Here is a 17,311-nt window from a genome sequence, read left to right on the forward strand (position 1 = left end):
CCGGGGTGCACAGGGAGCTCCAGCGTGGTGCCAATGCGGGAGACAGGTCCAGCGAGTTCTTTACATTTGCATGTAGGCATGGAGACCTCAAACGAGCGAGAAGTTATGAATAGTTTCAAAAATAAGGCAATTAGAACCAGGTTTACTGTCATGAGCACAAAACCTCTCCGACACTGGCAGACAGGCACTCCCTCCTTAAATAGGAGGCTGATGGAGATTGCCGACAGGTGCGTCCGCCTGCAGCGCCAGCTGTAGACAATCATCCACGCCCCCTGCAGGAAAAACCAAGCAACGCACGACCCAGAACCCTGGACCCCAACACAAAAGTTCATTCACACAGCATTAAATCTGCAGTTACAAGACTGAAAACATTTGAGAGCATCAACATTTAAAATTAAAGATGACCAATAGACAAAATCAAACTTATAAATGTTTCCTTTATTATTTCATGACCATCTTATTTATTCAATCAATTGTTTTTTGTCAGCAACATAAACACTTATTCAATAAATTTGTGTTGTGTGTTGACTTTTTTTCATCATAAAGTATGCAGTAATGAAAAAATGATACTATGAAAGCCTTTGTTCTAAATATTGATATCAATTTTACCATTACTCAAGTTATTGTAGACAAAATTAAAAGACTTTAAAACTATATGTAAGTTGTAATTGTTAAACTTTCACAGCAGGTGCACATAATTAGAACATTAATCAGCATTTAGAAGAAAGGAGGTGTAGCCTGGGTGCGGAATGGGGAACAACACGGTCAATAATTAGAATACAAATGCAATAACAGATTGTGAAAGTTTTCTCACACATATAGCCTACCCCACTGGCTGTTAGCAGTTCTGGAATATGCAAATTTTCTCAACACAAGGACAAAGTGAAGTTAAATGCCCCAACTCTATGACAAAGAGAAAAGAAAACATTCCTTCGGGCTTACACTATTCATATATTTAGTTTATAGTGCTCCGAATTCTTGGAGTGAGCATGAACCCCACGGTGAAGGTGATAGTCTTAACAAACTGCAAATGCATTAAAAATAGGTTTAATGGGCAAAATTTATTCATTCTTACAATTGATTTATCTGTTTTAATAGTGCACATCACCTGCATCATACAGTAATCAGTAATGTAAAATAAATAACTCAGTCTTTTCATTAACTGTTTCAATTAAAGTCACCGGTACCAGTTAAAGTACCAGTGATCAACTGTCCCATGTTCATTATAAGAAGTTTGTGGACCATAGATCAATGGAGACTCTAAACCAAAATGTGACAGACCATAGATAAGGATTTTAGAGGAAGAGTAGGAAATGTAGAAGAAGGATGGTTTTGGTGGATTCAACTCAGCTTGAGAGCTCCTCTCTGCAGGGCAGCTCAGTAGAAGAAATACACTTAAGATAAAAAATGCAGAAGAAAACATTCAGAACATGGGGGTATGGGGTGCAATTTGTAAAGTGGCTCACACAAGAAAGATTACAGCAACATTTTGTTACATTTACCTTCAAATTCTGATTAAAACAGTGGAAAGATTTTTTCAAGTCACTTTTTAGGATATTTGGAGCGAAAGTTGCGACCTTAGAAATATATTAGTGAAATATAAATGTAAATGTTACACACGAAACTCAAAACTCTAAATGCTATCCATCCATCCATCTTCCACCGCTTATCCGGGGTCGGGTCGCGGGGGCAACAGCCTAAGCAGAGAGGCCCAGACTTCCCTCTCCCCAGCTACTTCTTTCAGCTCATCCGGGGGAATCCCCAGGCATTCCCAGACCAGTAGAGAGAAATAGTCTCTCCAGCGTATCCTGGGTCTTCCCAGGGGCCTCCTACCAAAGGGATATGCCCTGAACACCTCACCGGGAGGTGTCCAGGGGGCATCCAGACGAGATGCCCAAGCCACCTCATCTGGTTCCTCTCAACGCGGAGGAGCAGCGGCTTTACTCTGAGCTCCTCCCTTTTTCCGACTGAGAACCATGGCCTCGGATTTAGAGGTGCTGATTCTCATCTCAGCCGCTTCACACTCAGCGGCGAACCGATCCAGCGATAGTTGGAGGTCACAGGCCGATGACACCAACAGGACTACATCATCTGCAAAGAGCAGAGACCCGATCCTGAGGTCACCAAACCGGACCCCCTCAACACCACAACTGCGCCTAGAAATTCTGTCCATAAAAGTTTTTAACAGAATTGGTGACAAAGGGCAGCCCTGACGGAGACCAACCCTCACTGCAAATGAGTTCGACTTACTGCCAGCAATGCGGACCAAACTCTGACAACGATCGTACAGGGAGCGGACGGCCTGTATCAGGGGACCCGGCACCCCATACTCTCGGAGGATCCCTCACAGGACCCCCCAAGGGACAAGGTCAAATGCCTTCTCCAAGTCCACAAAACACATGTGGACTGGTTGGGCAAACTCCCATGCACCTTTGAAGACCCTGCTGAGGGTGTAGAACTGATCCACCGTTCTACGCCCAGGACGAAAACCACATTACTCGACTATCCGGCGGACCCTCCTCTCCACTACCCCTGAATAGACCTTACCAGGGAGGCTGAGGAGTGTGATCCCCCTATAGTTGGAACACACCCCCCGGTCCCCCTTCTTAAAAAGAGGGACTACCACCCCGGTCTGCCAATCCAGCAGCACCACCCCCGATGTCCACATGATGTTGCAGAGTCGTGTCAACCACGACAGCCTTACAACATCCAGAGCCTTAAGGAACTCCGGGTGGATGAGATCTGCTTTTTTGACTAGTTTTTAGTTTTTTGACTACCTCGGCAACTTCAGCCCCGGAGATAGGAGAGCCTGTCCCCAGGTCCTGCTTCCTCACCTGACAGGCCTCTGTCACCCCACTGGGTCATGGTTTCCTCTTCCCTCCTCTCCTCTCCTCTCCTCCTCCTCATCAAGTAGACTAGTAATGCTATTTCCTGTGTAGTTTTTCTGCTCCCCCCCCCCACTTCTGTATCCATTTACAGGTATCGCCGCCTTCAGAGCTGTATACTGACCTCCGACCCCGCTGACCCACTTAACCAGCAGCTTATTCAATTCAATTTAATTCAATATAATGTATTTTTGTATGTATTTTTATGCTCTATGCCTCTCCTCTCCTCTCCTCTCCTCTCCTCTCCTCTCCTCTCCTCTCCTCTCCTCTCCTCTCCTCTACCCCTCTCCTCTCCTACCTATTCTATCCTCTACCTGTCCTCCCCTTCTCCTCTCTCTTTACCCAGCCGGCCATCAGCAGGAGGGTCCCCCTACATGAGCCTGGTCCTGCTCAAGGTTTCTTCCTGTTAAACGGGAGTTTTTCCTTGCCACTGCTGCTTGTCTGGGGTTAGGCTCTGGGATTCTGGAAAGCGACTTGAAACAATTTTGATTGTAAAAGACGCTATATAAATAAAGATTGATTTGATTGATTTGATTTGACTTCCCGTTACCAGCTGTGCAAATTTGGATCTTAGCTAAATATTTAATACCACCCAAGAATTAGATTTGAAATTTACGGTAGATTTAGATTTAACATTTAGATTTGGAATTGATATTTTAATTTCAATTTAATATATAAATTTAGTATTTAGATTTAGATTTAACCTTGATTTTTACTCTATATTTCCATTTAACCTTATAATATACAGTACTTTCAATTTTGCAAATTTTGTTGCAAATATAATATCCTAAAAAGTGAAAATCATACCCTCTTGATTTGAACATGGTTTGAAGTTAAATGTGACGAATGTTGCTGTTTTTTTTTAACATACGCTGCTTTACAAACAACTCTGGGATGGAAGTATAATTTTAATAAGCAGCACAGATTTAACTGATGTTTATTCATGAAAACAAGAGGAAATTGTATTTGATTACTTACAGAAAATGACTCCAACACATATAACACCTATAACCCCCATCATTATCATCATCTGGAAGAGAAACAATAATCAATAAAAAGATAATAATCAAAAAAAGAAATGCAAGTTTTTTTTAAAAACAAAAAACATTTTGTGGAAATTACAACTTTGAGGGACGTTTATTATTTCAGCTTTTCCTTTATTTCCTGGTTTAAGCGAGAACAGCTTTAAATATAACCACTGTAGACAAAGTTGCATTACTGCAGCAGAAAACTGTCCCCTAGTCAAACAAATTTTAATTCTGCAAACTAATAAAAGAGACATTAAAATCACCACTTTATGACCTGTTCAGACATTCAGATTAATACAGTGTAAAAGCAATAAGAAATTTAGGATCTGTATCTTAAATCTAATTTATATATCCTATAAAATCATAACAGTCAAATTGTAATAGCATGCCTGCTGTATAATCTATTAAAACAATGAGTTCCTGCAATTCCAGTTAGATATATACTTTTACATTATACAGTTTAATTTGACTGATTATTTACTACCCCCGCTGTATTTCTGTATTTACCCCGCCATTTCTGCCTTGTTCCTAAATGTGTTTCTGATAGAAATAAATCCACAAGGACAGGGGTGAATTACATGTGCTTGCCTCATGCTTGTTTGGGGGGAGGGTAGTGAAGAAGATTAATAGGAACATGGACAGTGAGAGAAGTGAGGAGAGAGCACATGCTAGAGAATCGATTGTAAGCTTTAAAACCAAACAAAACACAAATAAACAAGAAAACAGTTTTGTCAGTTGTTGATTCAGAAATTCCTCCTGAATTGTGAAGGAAAACATGAGAGACTAGTAACAATGGTGAAAAAATCCAATTACTTTGACATGGAGTTATTATTTAGTCCAAACAAACCATAGTGTGGTTTTGTAGTTGTCCTGTCTTGCAGAATGCACAGACAGAACATGCAGAATGTGTGAGTGCTTGGTAGACACGTGGGGTTACATCATACATCACATCTGGGTCCTTAATCTCTGACAGTAATCCTGCTTGGGATTTTCTCTGGCTGCATTTCAGATGAATACTGGTTGTATGTACTTCATCTGCCTTTACCAACAATGTACTTGCTCACAATATAAAATCATTTATAGTAAAGTTCCAAATGTTTCTGTTTTTTTCTGCTGTGGTGGAGGGTTTAAAGTTTGTAACCAGTTCAAGGTTGCAAACCCAACATGCCTACCTTGCAGTTTTTCCACCAGTACTTGTTTTTTAGTTTGGCAGCACTACTTTCAAACTGTGAAGCTCCGGCCTGCAGGGCATCAGCTCTGTCGTCCAGTTCTGACAACTTCTGGTCTCTCTCCAAGACTTTGTCAACATTTACACGCATAATGTCCACCACCTGAAGGACAAACCACTGTTCATCTGCTTAAAAGTCAAAGAGCTTTATCTGAAACCTTTTAGCCTCAAAACAAATGAAATTATGTTTTTGTTTTCTAAAATGTGTTGTTGAAAAGTAAAACTCTTTTCCACACCTCATCCACCTGCGCCTGCGTCTGCTGCAGACGCCTGTTGCTGGTAAGGTTTGGGGCAGGCCGGCCCCCATCTCCCTCTGAGGCTCCTGGAGTATCTGCACACTCTGAAGCTGACCTGCAACATGAGGACACAATTTAAAAAAAAAATTAAAATGCCTTTATTCAGTAAAGGGCAGGTTGCCCACTACAGGTAAGAGGGAAACTAAACCCTAACTTGGAAAATTCAAGTTCAAGTATCTTGGGGTCTTACTCAAGTAAGCAGAGGATAATTGATGATAGACTGACGCAGTATGTGCATTGATAATGAGAGTTTTATTGGTCAACCTGACCTCCACCTTTGGCCATATGCTGTGGGTGGTGACCAAAAGAATAAAATCACTGATACAAACAGGTAAAATGAGTTTCCTACAGAGGTTCAGCCTTGGTGAAGGGCTGGGTGCTCGGATATCAGAGGTGCACAGAATAGAGCTGAGTTAGGGTGTTTCTGGCACTTTGCTAGGATGCATCGTGAGATGTCCAGCGAGGAGACCCCTGATGCAGCCCCAGGAGACACAAGGGGAATAAAGTCTCCACAAATTGATGACAGATGGACGTACCTCAATTATTGCAGACTTGTAATTATCTTGTAGTGCAATTAATGCTGTACAACTAAACTTGACAAACCACTGTGAAAACACAGTTTGTGTTGACACATTCTACATTCAGTGGAATTCAATATTTAAAAACAATTTGCATAACAATTTATTTCTTAATTCAGTATTAAAACCAAACACATCAACACCACACTGAATATCATTTGATTGTTTTTTTGGATATACAAATTCATAAGAGAAACAACATTCAATATTCACATATCTAAACAACAGGATGTTAAGGGAGGGTTGCCTGTTAACACAGACATCGGATTATCTGCAGCCATGTTGTTAGGACTGAGCACTGTGAGGTGAAGTCACAATTAAGATTTTATTAGAGCGAGTTGAAAACATTTAAATCCTTTTTCTTCCTTATTTGAGACCTGGGCTGGCATGCTACACAGACAAACATATTACTACTACTGAAAGTCAGAAATTTGTAACAGATGCCTTTTAAAAAGTATATATCATTAGAATCCTATAACACAGCAGAAATTATATATATATATATATATATATATATATATATATATATATATATATATATATATATATATATATACACACACACACACGTTACGACCACATATTAAAATCTGAGCTCACACAAGGTTATGTAATAATGCATAACTCCAAATGAGACAGATTTAAACAGTTGCGCTCTAATGGAACTCAGCACTCACGCAATAAAAATAATCACCTGTTTTCACAGGAAAAATACATGAAACAGCATAATTTGCATTTCATATTTAATTCATGAAAGATTATATTTCATATTTATTTATTTTAAAAACAAAACAGTGCAACTGGACTTTCTAAAGGCAATCTTTAAATTATAATTGTAAATATACACCGTTATTTGGGTTTTGAATAAAAATGAATACAATTTGTCAGAGTACTCACATCTCATCAGCAGGATGATGTAGATAATCTGAGAGAATGATAGCAAGGGAGATAGAGGGCAATGGAGAGAGGGGGGAGCAAGATAGACAGTGAGAGAGAGCAAGAGAAACGGAGAGATAATTGGAAACAACAATGGGAACAAAAATGTCATGCACCATCTTTCGAGAAGACGATATTATATATTAAAACCTCATACTAACATAGCAGTTATTTTGGAAAGTCTTGTTAGGGTTTGGGTTTTACAGGACCCGAAAGCAGGCAAAACGCAGTGATAAAAAGTCCAAAAACTAGTCTTTATTTAACAAAACAAATCAAACTGGCAGTCCTCCTGGACCGCAGGGAAGCACTCGTCCAATCTTCCGGGGCGCACAGAGAGCTCCAGCGCAGAGCCAACACGGAAGTCGGGTTCTGGGCGTTCTCTAGTCCAGCAGGACGGCGTGGAGACCTCGAACGAGCAGGGAAGACACCAAAACTCTCCGACACTGGCAGACAGGCGCTCCCTTCTTAAAATAGGTGGCCTGATGGAGATTGCCGACAGCGCCAGCTGTTGCAAATATCGGCTCCTCCACGTCCCCTGCAGGAAAAACCAGACACACAACCCAGAACCCTGGACCCCAACAAGTCTCTTGTTTTGAGATATGTCATTGTTTTAATGAAATGAAGTACCTCTTCAATTATTTTCTTCTGTAATATCATATGAAAATAGTCATCACTTTTCATCACTAAGAAATGCAGTTGACATGTAGATGCTTGCCTTAATTCAGCTTTAATAAAAATCATTAGAAACAACAATGACAAGACTTCCAGTTAGAAGACATTGGCCTTGGTAGGAGAGTTTGGAATTAGCTGTCTGCTTCTAAATCTCATTTTCTTAATAAGGTGTAATCACATCTGGTTTAACATAATTGAGGGTTTAAAATATACATGCATTTTTTTATACATAACATTTTAAGCGCAACGAGCAGTTGTGAACTGTATCTTCATTTTAAATTTGAATATTAATGAATATTAATGATTTAGGTTAATAGCAGAACACACCACCATTCACATCTGGTAAGCTTTTTGCATTTGAGAAAAATTTTAATGCTTTCAACATCAGAAAGTCAGACCCAGTAGAGATGTGGGAGCCATAATAGCAAATATATTGTGTCATGAGGTGGGTGTGGTGTGGGTATCACATGTCACGGGGGTGTGGTCTGGCAGGTGGTTTGGGAGAAGGAAGTTAATAAATTCATCTGTTTACTGGGCTAATGTGGGAGAGGGGTGAGTACCTGTCCCCCTCCTTCTCCTCTCTCTCTACCCAGCCGGCCATCAGCAGGAGGGTCCCCCTATATGAGCCTGGTCCTGCTCAAGGTTTCTTCCTGTTAAAGGGGAGTTTTTCCTTGCCACTGTTGCTTGTTTGGGGTCAGACCCTGGTATTCTGTAAAGTGCCTAGAAACAATTTTGATTGTAACAGACGCTATATAAATAAAGATTGACTGATTGATAGAAAGGATGTATTTTTTGCTGACTTATTTCATAAGTTATCTGGATGCCTTGCCTTGCCTTGCCTCACCTTCCTTAATCAAACAAATAAGACTGTTCAACATGCTACAGAAAAGGTCTCTTGTTTCCAAACACGAGTTGATGGTGCAATACTCCCTTACTTAGCCTCTCAGTGACAAAGCATTGCTTGGAGTCACAATAAGAGAGCATGAGGAAAGTTTGACCATTGTCCATTGTAGTGTATTTTTTTCCTCAGCTTAAAGTACATCATATATGTATTCAGTTGTGTGTGATTTATGTATCCGTATGCATCTGTAATACATGATTTACGTATCTGTCTACATCAGGAGGATGTGCCTGCTTATGCATGTGGAAAGTCCCCAGGCAGAAGACTGTAGACTTTGGAAAGTCCCCAAGGCTGAGGGCCTGGATCTGAAAAACCACAATAATAAGTGTGATAACTAATGACACACTAATACATGAATTATTATTCTATCATAGGCAACATTAAATGCTTTAAAAGCATTAGTAAAAACTGACTGTGGGGAAAGCTCATAAAGAGGTTGAATGTAGCCAGATGGCTACACTGGCTTTGTTTTGAAGTGAGAACGAAGACCTCTTTGTGTCCATCAAAAAATAAAGATAAAAACTGAGACAGGCTCTGTGTTAGTGGACATATTGCACTCTCATTAAGTAGCACTCTGCGAACTATGTTCCACTATGTTAATGTATTCTTTTAATTTTTTAGTATTAATTATATAGAGTGATAATAGTAATATTCGATTTTCTTGTAATCTAGTCAAGATTTGAGTGAAAAGAGATGATGTGGATTTGGGCCAATGTGGGATATTTGTGGAAAAAAGGCAGTGAACTGTGGTAAACCTGGTACAAAATGGGATGTATGTGAAAAGTCTTTTTTGCATTTTCACAAAGAGAATACAAATTTCACAAATCTGAAACTGTGTTTTAATGAATGCTTGGCCTCTCGGTGATCTAACCCTAACCAGATCTGAGTAGTCTCAGTACAGTGGTTTTGGATTTGGACCTGGTCCAAACTGGCACATATGCAGAAAATGGCAGAAAAATGTTCCTTTTTTCCTTTTCACAAATATAACATTGGGTCTGAGACAAAATTAATGTGTAAAATGTTTTCAACAGGAGGCTCAAAAAAAATAGACGTTCAGTGGAGAAACAGTTATCTTCGATGCATGATGGGGTTCATTTCCCCTTAATTTATGGATATAATTTTCCCTTAACTTCTACCTCAAACCAATCAATCAATCAATCTTTATTTATATAGCATCTTTTACAATCAAAATTGTTTCAAGGCGCTTTCCAGAATCCCAGGGCCTAACCCCAGACAAGCAACAGTGGCAAGGAAAAACTCCCCTTTAACAGGAAGAAACCTTGAGCAGGACCAGGCTCATGTAGGGGGACCCTCCTGCTGATGGCCGGCTGGGTAGAGAGAGAGGAGAAGGGGGAGGACAGGTAGAGGAAAGAATAGGTAGGAGAGGAGAGGAGAGGAAAAGCATATAGCATAGAAATACATACAAAAATACATTATATTGAATTGAAATGAATTGAATTGAATAAGCTGCCGGTTGAGTGGGTCAGCGGGGTCGGAGGTCAGTATGCAGCTATGAATAAATTTTCATTGTTATGCTGATGACACTCAGCTTTATTTATCCATGAAACCAGAGGAGACAGAGAAGTTATTGAAGCTCCAGACCTGTCTTAAAGACATAAAGTCCTGGATGTCTTCAAATGTCCTCCTTAACCCAGGAAAAACTGAGGTCATGGTGTTTGGTCCTGAACCTCTCAGGGATAGATTAGATCATATGATCACTCGAGATGGTATCTCATTAACATCTAGTCTCTCTGTGAGGAATCTAGGAGTAACTTTTGATCAAAATCTCTCCTTCAACTCACACATTAAATTAGTCTCTAGAAGTGCCTTTTTTCACCTGAGGAACATCACAAAGATTAGGAAGCTACTGACGCGGCATGATGCTGAAAAGTTAATTCATGCTTTTGTTACTTCCAGGCTGGACTATTGTAATTCTTTATTATCAGGGTGTCCAAACAACTCTTTAAGAAGCCTCCAGGTGAGCAGCATTTCTGCAGCATTTCTGCAGTTCAGTTCTGACAGGTACTGACAAAAGAGATCACATAACTCCTGTAATGGCGTCCCTTCATTGGCGGCCCGTTAAATTTAGAATAAATTTTAAAACCCTTCTTTTGACCTACAAGGTCCTCAGAGGCCTAGCTCCATCCTACCTGGAGGAGTTAGTGATACCTTCTCAGCCCAATAGACCGCTCCGCTGTCAGAATGCTGGTCTACTTGTGGTTCCCAGAGTTTCTAGGAGTAGAATGGGGGGCCGGACATTTAGCTACCAGACCCCCCTGCTATGGAACCAGCTCCCTGTCCAGATACGGGAGGCTGACTCCATCGCTACTTTTATCAGAATCAGAATCAGAGTACTTTATTGATCCCTTTAGGGGGTGTCCATTAGGGAAATTAGCATCTCCCCAAAGAAACGTACAGCACTGTTTAAAATATTAAAAATAAGATAAGATAATAAGATAATAAAAATAGAATAAAATAAGAAATAAAATAGAATAAATTAAAAATAGAATATAAATATAAATATAAAACTATAGAAATGTAAATAAATGATCTGAATGAATGAATGAACGGAATGAATGGATGTCTCAGTATTATGTTATTGCAGTGTTGTTCCAGTCCTTCTGTTGGACTGTTAAGATCAGACTTAAAACCTACCTCTTTGAAAAGCTTATTGTTACTAATTCTGTATAAAGAATTACAATAGTCCAGCCTGGAAGTAACAAAAGCATGAATTAACTTTTCAGCATCATGCTGCGTCAATAGTTTCTTAATCTTTGTGATGTTCCTCAGGTGAAAAAAGGCACTTCTAGAGACTAATTTAATGTGTGAGTTGAAGGAGAGATTTTGATCAAAAGTTACTCCTAGATTCCTCACAGAGAGACTAGATGTTAATGAGATACCATCTAGAGTGATCATGTGATCTAATCTATCCCTGAGAGGTTCAGGATCAAACACCATGACCTCGGTTTTTCCTGAGTTAAGGAGGAGGAAATTTGAAGACATCCAGGACTTTATGTCTTTAAGACAGGTCTGAAGCTTCACTAACTTCTCTGTCTCCTCTGGTTTCATGGATAAATAAAGCTGAGTGTCATCAGCATAACAATGAAAATTTATCCCATGCTGCCGAATAATGTTCCCTAAGGGAAGCATGTACAAGGTGAAGAGGATTGGTCCGAGTACAGAACCTTGAGGAACTCCATGGCTAACCCTTCTGTATGAAGAGGGAACACCATGGACATGAGCAAACTAAATATGATCTAAACCAGTCTAGTGCTGTCCCTTTAATGCCAATCACATGTTCCAGTCTCTGTAACAGGATGCTGTGATCAACTGTATCAAAAGCTACCTACCTCAACACCATAAGTCAGAACTAGATCTAGGGTGTGGTTAAAGTTATGAGTTGGTTGATTTATCTGCTGGAAGAAACCAACTGACTCAAGTTATGAAATGAAGCCATTTCTAAAGCTGTCATTTACAACGTCTACATGGATATTAAAGTCTCCAATGATAATGTTTTTGTCCGTTCTAAGGACCAAGTCAGATAAGAAATCAGAGAACTCAGACAGGAACTCTGAATGTGGCCCTGCAGGGGGCTGATATACAACTACAAACAGAAGTGGCTTTTCTGCGTTCCAGTTCAGATGGGTGATGCCAAGAGTCAGGCTTTCAAATGAACTGGAGCCACATTTTGGTCTAGTATTAACTAATAACTTGGAGTGATAGATTGCTGCCACTCCCCCTCCTCGACCAGTAACACGAGGAATATGATAATTAAGATGGGTAGGAGGAGTAGATTCATTTAAGCTAACATACTCCTCCTGAAGCCAGGTCTCAGTAAGACAAAATAAATCAATGTGATGATCCACTATCAGGTCGTGTACTAACAAGGATTTACACCATAGAGACCTAATATTTAACAGTCCACACTTAATTGTGATATTAGTTTCTCCAACTTGTGCTTTAGTATTAATTTTAATAAGATTATGGTGATTGACCGCTCCCCCGCTCTGTGCTTGGTGAACTTTTAACCATGGAACAGAGACTACCTCTATAGCGTTAAATATATTATTGTTGGTGGATGAGGGTTCTATGGAAGCAGCAGAGAGGTGTGTAAGACTACAACTCTGCATCCTGGTCTGGACCCTGGATTGTCAGGTCACTTTGGGTCTAATAAAATTAGCCAAATTACTAGAAATGAGAGAGGCACCATCCCGTGTGGGATGGACACCGTCCCTCCTAATCAGACCAGGTTTTCCCCAAAAAGTGCTCCAATTGTCTATAAAGGCCACCTGGTTTTCGGGGCACCACTGTGACAGCCAGCGACGAAGCGACGACATGCGGCTAAACATCTCATCGCTGGCCAGATTGGGGAGGGGACCAGAGAATGCTACGGAGTCCGACATCATTTTTGCATAGTTGCACACCGACTCCAAGGTTATTTTGGTGACCTCCGACTGACGAAGTGTCGTTGGCTCCGATGTGAATAATAACTTTACCAAATTTACGTTTACATCTCGCCAGCAGCCGTAAATTTGCTCTGGCCCCCGGAATACACTTGACTATGGTCGCTGGAGTCGGCTTCACGTAGCGCAAAACAGAGTCGCCAATTACCAGGGTCGGTTTCTCAGCGGGTGTGTCGCCGAGTGGGGAAAAACGGTTAGTGGTGCACCGTGGGCCTTTGTTTTGGGCTACGCTTCCTGCGACCGCTAGCTGAAGCTACGCTAGGCGGCTCCGCAGCAGCTAGCTTCTCCTGGCTACCTGACGCAACTCCAGTTAACTCCAAGCTGCGGAACCGCGGCTCAAGCTTGCTAAGTCTCGCCTCCATAGCCATAAATAAACTACACTTTCTGGACCTATTCCCTTCACTAAAGGAGGCAGACGAGTAACTAAACATTTCACACGCTGAACAGACAAAGACACCGGGTGAAACGGGTCATGCTAATGCTAATAATCGGCGAAGCCCTGTATTTGTTTAATATGGGTTGTTTCTCACTGTTGTTATCAGGTGACTAGAATGTCCCAAGTGTTCAAATTTTAATTAAAATGAATACAACACACCAAGTGTTCAATATTAAGTGAATACAACACCCCATGCACAATGCAACCAACGAACGATTGAGAAGACAGGAAGTGATGCAATACGTTACCAGGAAGGCAAGCCCGACCAAACAATCTGGTTCTGTCTAAAGGTGACCAAAATTGATCAAAATTATCAAAATTGATTGAAACTTGATATAAATAGAAGTATTCTATTTATATCTATTTATATCTATTTATATGTCAAAAGAGTTTTCAGTAATTTTGTGGACAATGCCAGCACCACCTATCCTTTGCACTGGCAGTTCACTACTGGATAAACAAGAGAAGGTTTTGGGTTCCCTGCTTCTGGGAGCTTGGTTACGGGTTTCTTCCTGCAGGGGGCGTGGTGGAGCCTTTCCCCTGCAGCAGCTGGAGCTGCAGGCAGACGCATCTGCGGGTTATCAGTAATCTAGTCCCCTATTTATAGTCTGTACTCGCGTTTGCCAGTGTTGGAGTGTTTTGTCCCTTCCGCGAAACCCTGACTCTTTGTGATTTTGACTAATGTGATTCGTGGTGAGTTTTCCTTGTGGACTGTTTTCTGGATTCTTTCGAGGTCTCGACACCTCTTGTGGATCGTTCGTTTAGCTGTAACCTTCAATAAAGGAGTTCTTCAGACACCACCCTCCACTGTGTGCTGCCTGCTTTCGGGTCCTGGTACAACTGCTCCTAACATTACACTCCAACCATTATGGACCCGGTGGATCAGGATGCAGTGCGCCGTACGTTGGAGGCTCAGGGGAGGTTGCTGGGCCAGCACGACCAGCTCCTTACGGACATTTGGACCTTGCTTCAGACCTTGAATGCCAGTGTGACGGACCTGCTTTCCACTGGACAGATGGAGCAGGGTCCATCTCTGCCACCTGTGGAGGTGTCGAGAGTCACTCCGCAGCTGGTGGCCGCCGCGCCGCGAGAACCCCACGTTCCCATCCCGGAGCAGTATTCTGGTGAGGCTGGTGCATGTGCTAGTTTTTTGCTCCAGTGCTCTCTAGTCTTCGATCTCGAGCCCCTCACCTACCCCAGCGACAGGGCAAAGATCGTCTTCGTCGTAAATCTTCTTTCCGGGAGAGCGGCGCTGTGGGCCACAGCCGTTCTGGAGAACCAGACACCCGTTTCATCCAGTTTTCCAGCCTTCACAGCAGAATTAAATCGGGTGTTTGACCACCCCGTCCAAAGCAGTGAGACGGCCTCCCAGATCCTGGCCCTGCACCAGGGTTCCAGTTCAGTCGCGGACTACTCCATTCACTTCCGCATTTTCGCTGCCCGGAGCGGCTGGAATGACGCGGCGCTTCGGGGAGTATTTACTCGGACGACCTGAAGGACGAGTTAGCCGCGAGGGAGGAGCCCGGGAACTTGGAGGCGCTCATCGGCTTGGCGACTCGCTTGGACAATCGACTCCGGGAGAGGCGTCGGCAGAGGATGAACGAGAAACTCAGGGAGCATCTTCAGGCGGAGGGAAGCCACCGTGGACTCGTCAGCCTCGGTCCCTGTTCCAGCCCCTGAGGTTTCTCCCAGCGAACCGATGTAGTTGGGCCGAACTCGTCTAAAGGTTTGTGCCTTTATTGCGTCCACACGGGCCATTTCCTTGCCGACTACCAGGTGCGACGCAAAAGACTGTGTTGGCGAGCGGATCCTCATCCTGCTCACCTCCGGCCCACCTAACCCTGTCAGGCACGCTCCTTTGGGGTCAGGAGACTGTGTCTGTGGCTTTCTTGGTGAGCTCGGGTGCGGATGACAATTTTATCCGTCAGGACCTGGCCCGCCAGGCCCGCCTTCCCGTCAAGACACTGCCCGAACTGAAGACCATTCTGGGTCTGGACGGGAAAGGCCTGGTGAGGATAACGCACTGGACCCAGACAATAACCCTCTTCCCCAGGAGTCCTCGGGGCTCCGTGGCTAGCTCGACACAATGCTTAGATTGACTGGTCGGCTTGTGAGCTGGAGTGTTGCATGTCACACCAACTGCCTTCGCTCGGCAGTCACTTCAGCAGTCCCGGTTCCCGCCCAGGAGACCCCAGACCTGTCCCGGGTTCCGAAGGAATATCATTGCCTGGGCGAGGTTTTCAGCAAGCAGTGTGCACTTTCACTTCCGCCCCATCGTCCATACAATTGCGCCATCGATCTCCTACCCGGAGCCACTGTAGTGTCCGAATAATGTGTATTGTTCCCTTGCAGATCCTCATTTTTGCTGAGGATCTTAGTTTTAGAGACCTTATCTTCTTCAGCCATCCTGGCACCATATCAACATGTTCCATCTGTGTCCTGTCACCTATGTTTTTCCTTTGCTCATGATTTGGTGCTGTGAAGGAGTGCAGGGGTCACAAGAAAGGAATGTGTTTACTTGACCATAAGGGTCTACCAAACAAAGCACTTCGGAAATCTTCACCATCGGGACCACGAAACCTCCCTCGGACAATCTACAGTGTCCGATTGATACCTGACTTCTCTCCAATAAACATCTCTCATAACCAAGTCGGTGTCTACAAAGATTCCTTTTTCATCAGCACATCTCAACTATCACCAGAAGAAATTTACCACAAAATTGGTGTCATGAACAGGATCGGTTGTGGCTGTCTTCTTCTCCATCTGCTTCCTCGGACCAACTCCCGCTCCAAGCCGGCAAGTAAAGTGAACATTTTTTCACATATTGGGGTGCTGGTTAGTTCAATTAAGCTTATGGGGGAGTAATTTAGACACACCGTAAAGATAATTAATATGGGTGTATGTTTTTGTGCTGATGTTGAGGAATACTTCTTCTAAATTTTTCAATTTGACCCTTTTTGTTTTGTGTTTTGTGAAAAACTGAAGTAGTGGCTCTGGAGGAGAGACAGGCCATGAGATTTATTGCACTGCTCATTTCAGCTAAAAAGGACAGCTGATTCTGAATTTATCTTATTTCGGTCTGTACACTGTGTTATGTACAGGATTGGCGACTGAGCGTGCGGGCACTAGGAATGTGTCGTGTTATGGCCAGGAAATAATGATCCAGTTTTTAAAAGCTGCGGGTTCAGGACAATTGTCCCAAAGTCTCGTGCATCCTTTGGGAGCAAACGGGCCGGTCTCTCTCTTTTGAGTGTCCGGAAAACTGGGGTTAACACAGTGCTTCTCAATTATTTTCTGTTACGCCCCCCCTAGGAAGAAGAAAACATTTTGCGCCTCTCCGCCATGACTATAATTAGTATCATTTGTCTATGAAATTGTTACACCTCTGCATAACATTGTGTCCTTATTAACATTAAAGAAAACAAAAAAAGAAAAAGAAAGAAATATAGACCAACTGACAACAAAGAATAGCTTTATTAACATTGTTTTTTAGTCTGTAACAGAAAAGATTTAAAGTGCATCAATTAACCTGAAATTTAAAAAAAATTAAATTCTTATTTAAACTATAAACATTTTTTGACTGACTAATTTAACCATTTGATACTGAAAAATAAATTTAAATAAAATCAATAAATGATAATAAATTTAAATTGATCAGCAACATTAACTCAGGAGCACAATATATAAAACACTTTAACCTACAAAACAAAAATGAAGAAAACAATTTGTGCTGTTTTTTTTTTTATGAAAATGAGGAAGTCAGGATTAATGGCTACAATGAGCACATTTTGCAGTGCACAGCTTTTCGAAGCGGGGTTTGAAGCATGATACTGCAACTCTCAGCTCCTGCTCAATGTTTAGCTGGGACCTGTACTTGGTCTTCAGTGC

At 42.1% G+C, this 17,311-nt stretch overlaps 1 protein-coding gene across 1 annotated transcript; it reads right to left on the bottom strand.

Annotated features, from left to right (window-relative positions):
• Window positions 1-417: 417 nt before the first annotated feature.
• LOC130528055 (vesicle-associated membrane protein 2-like) lies at window positions 418-7,490 on the bottom strand. Its single transcript, XM_057036996.1, has 6 exons — window positions 7,113-7,490; window positions 6,913-6,940; window positions 5,378-5,492; window positions 5,086-5,244; window positions 3,864-3,915; window positions 418-1,394 (listed from the first exon to the last, which is right to left on the bottom strand). Coding segments are annotated over exons 2-6 (345 nt in total). The 5' UTR covers window positions 6,915-6,940; window positions 7,113-7,490; the 3' UTR covers window positions 418-1,377.
• Between the last annotated feature and the right edge of the window lie 9,821 nt (window positions 7,491-17,311).

The sequence above is a fragment of the Takifugu flavidus genome, chromosome 6 (genome assembly GCF_003711565.1).
Source record: "Takifugu flavidus isolate HTHZ2018 chromosome 6, ASM371156v2, whole genome shotgun sequence".
NCBI lineage: Eukaryota > Metazoa > Chordata > Actinopteri > Tetraodontiformes > Tetraodontidae > Takifugu > Takifugu flavidus.

Coding starts and splice junctions, on each gene's coding strand:
- LOC130528055 (XM_057036996.1), bottom strand. Junction 5,245..5,377: donor CGCAGGCGCAGGTGGATGAG/GTGTGGAAAAGA, acceptor TTTGTCCTTCAG/GTGGTGGACATTATGCGTGT. Junction 3,916..5,085: donor ACTGGTGGAAAAACTGCAAG/GTAGGCATGTTG, acceptor TTTCTCTTCCAG/ATGATGATAATGATGGGGGT.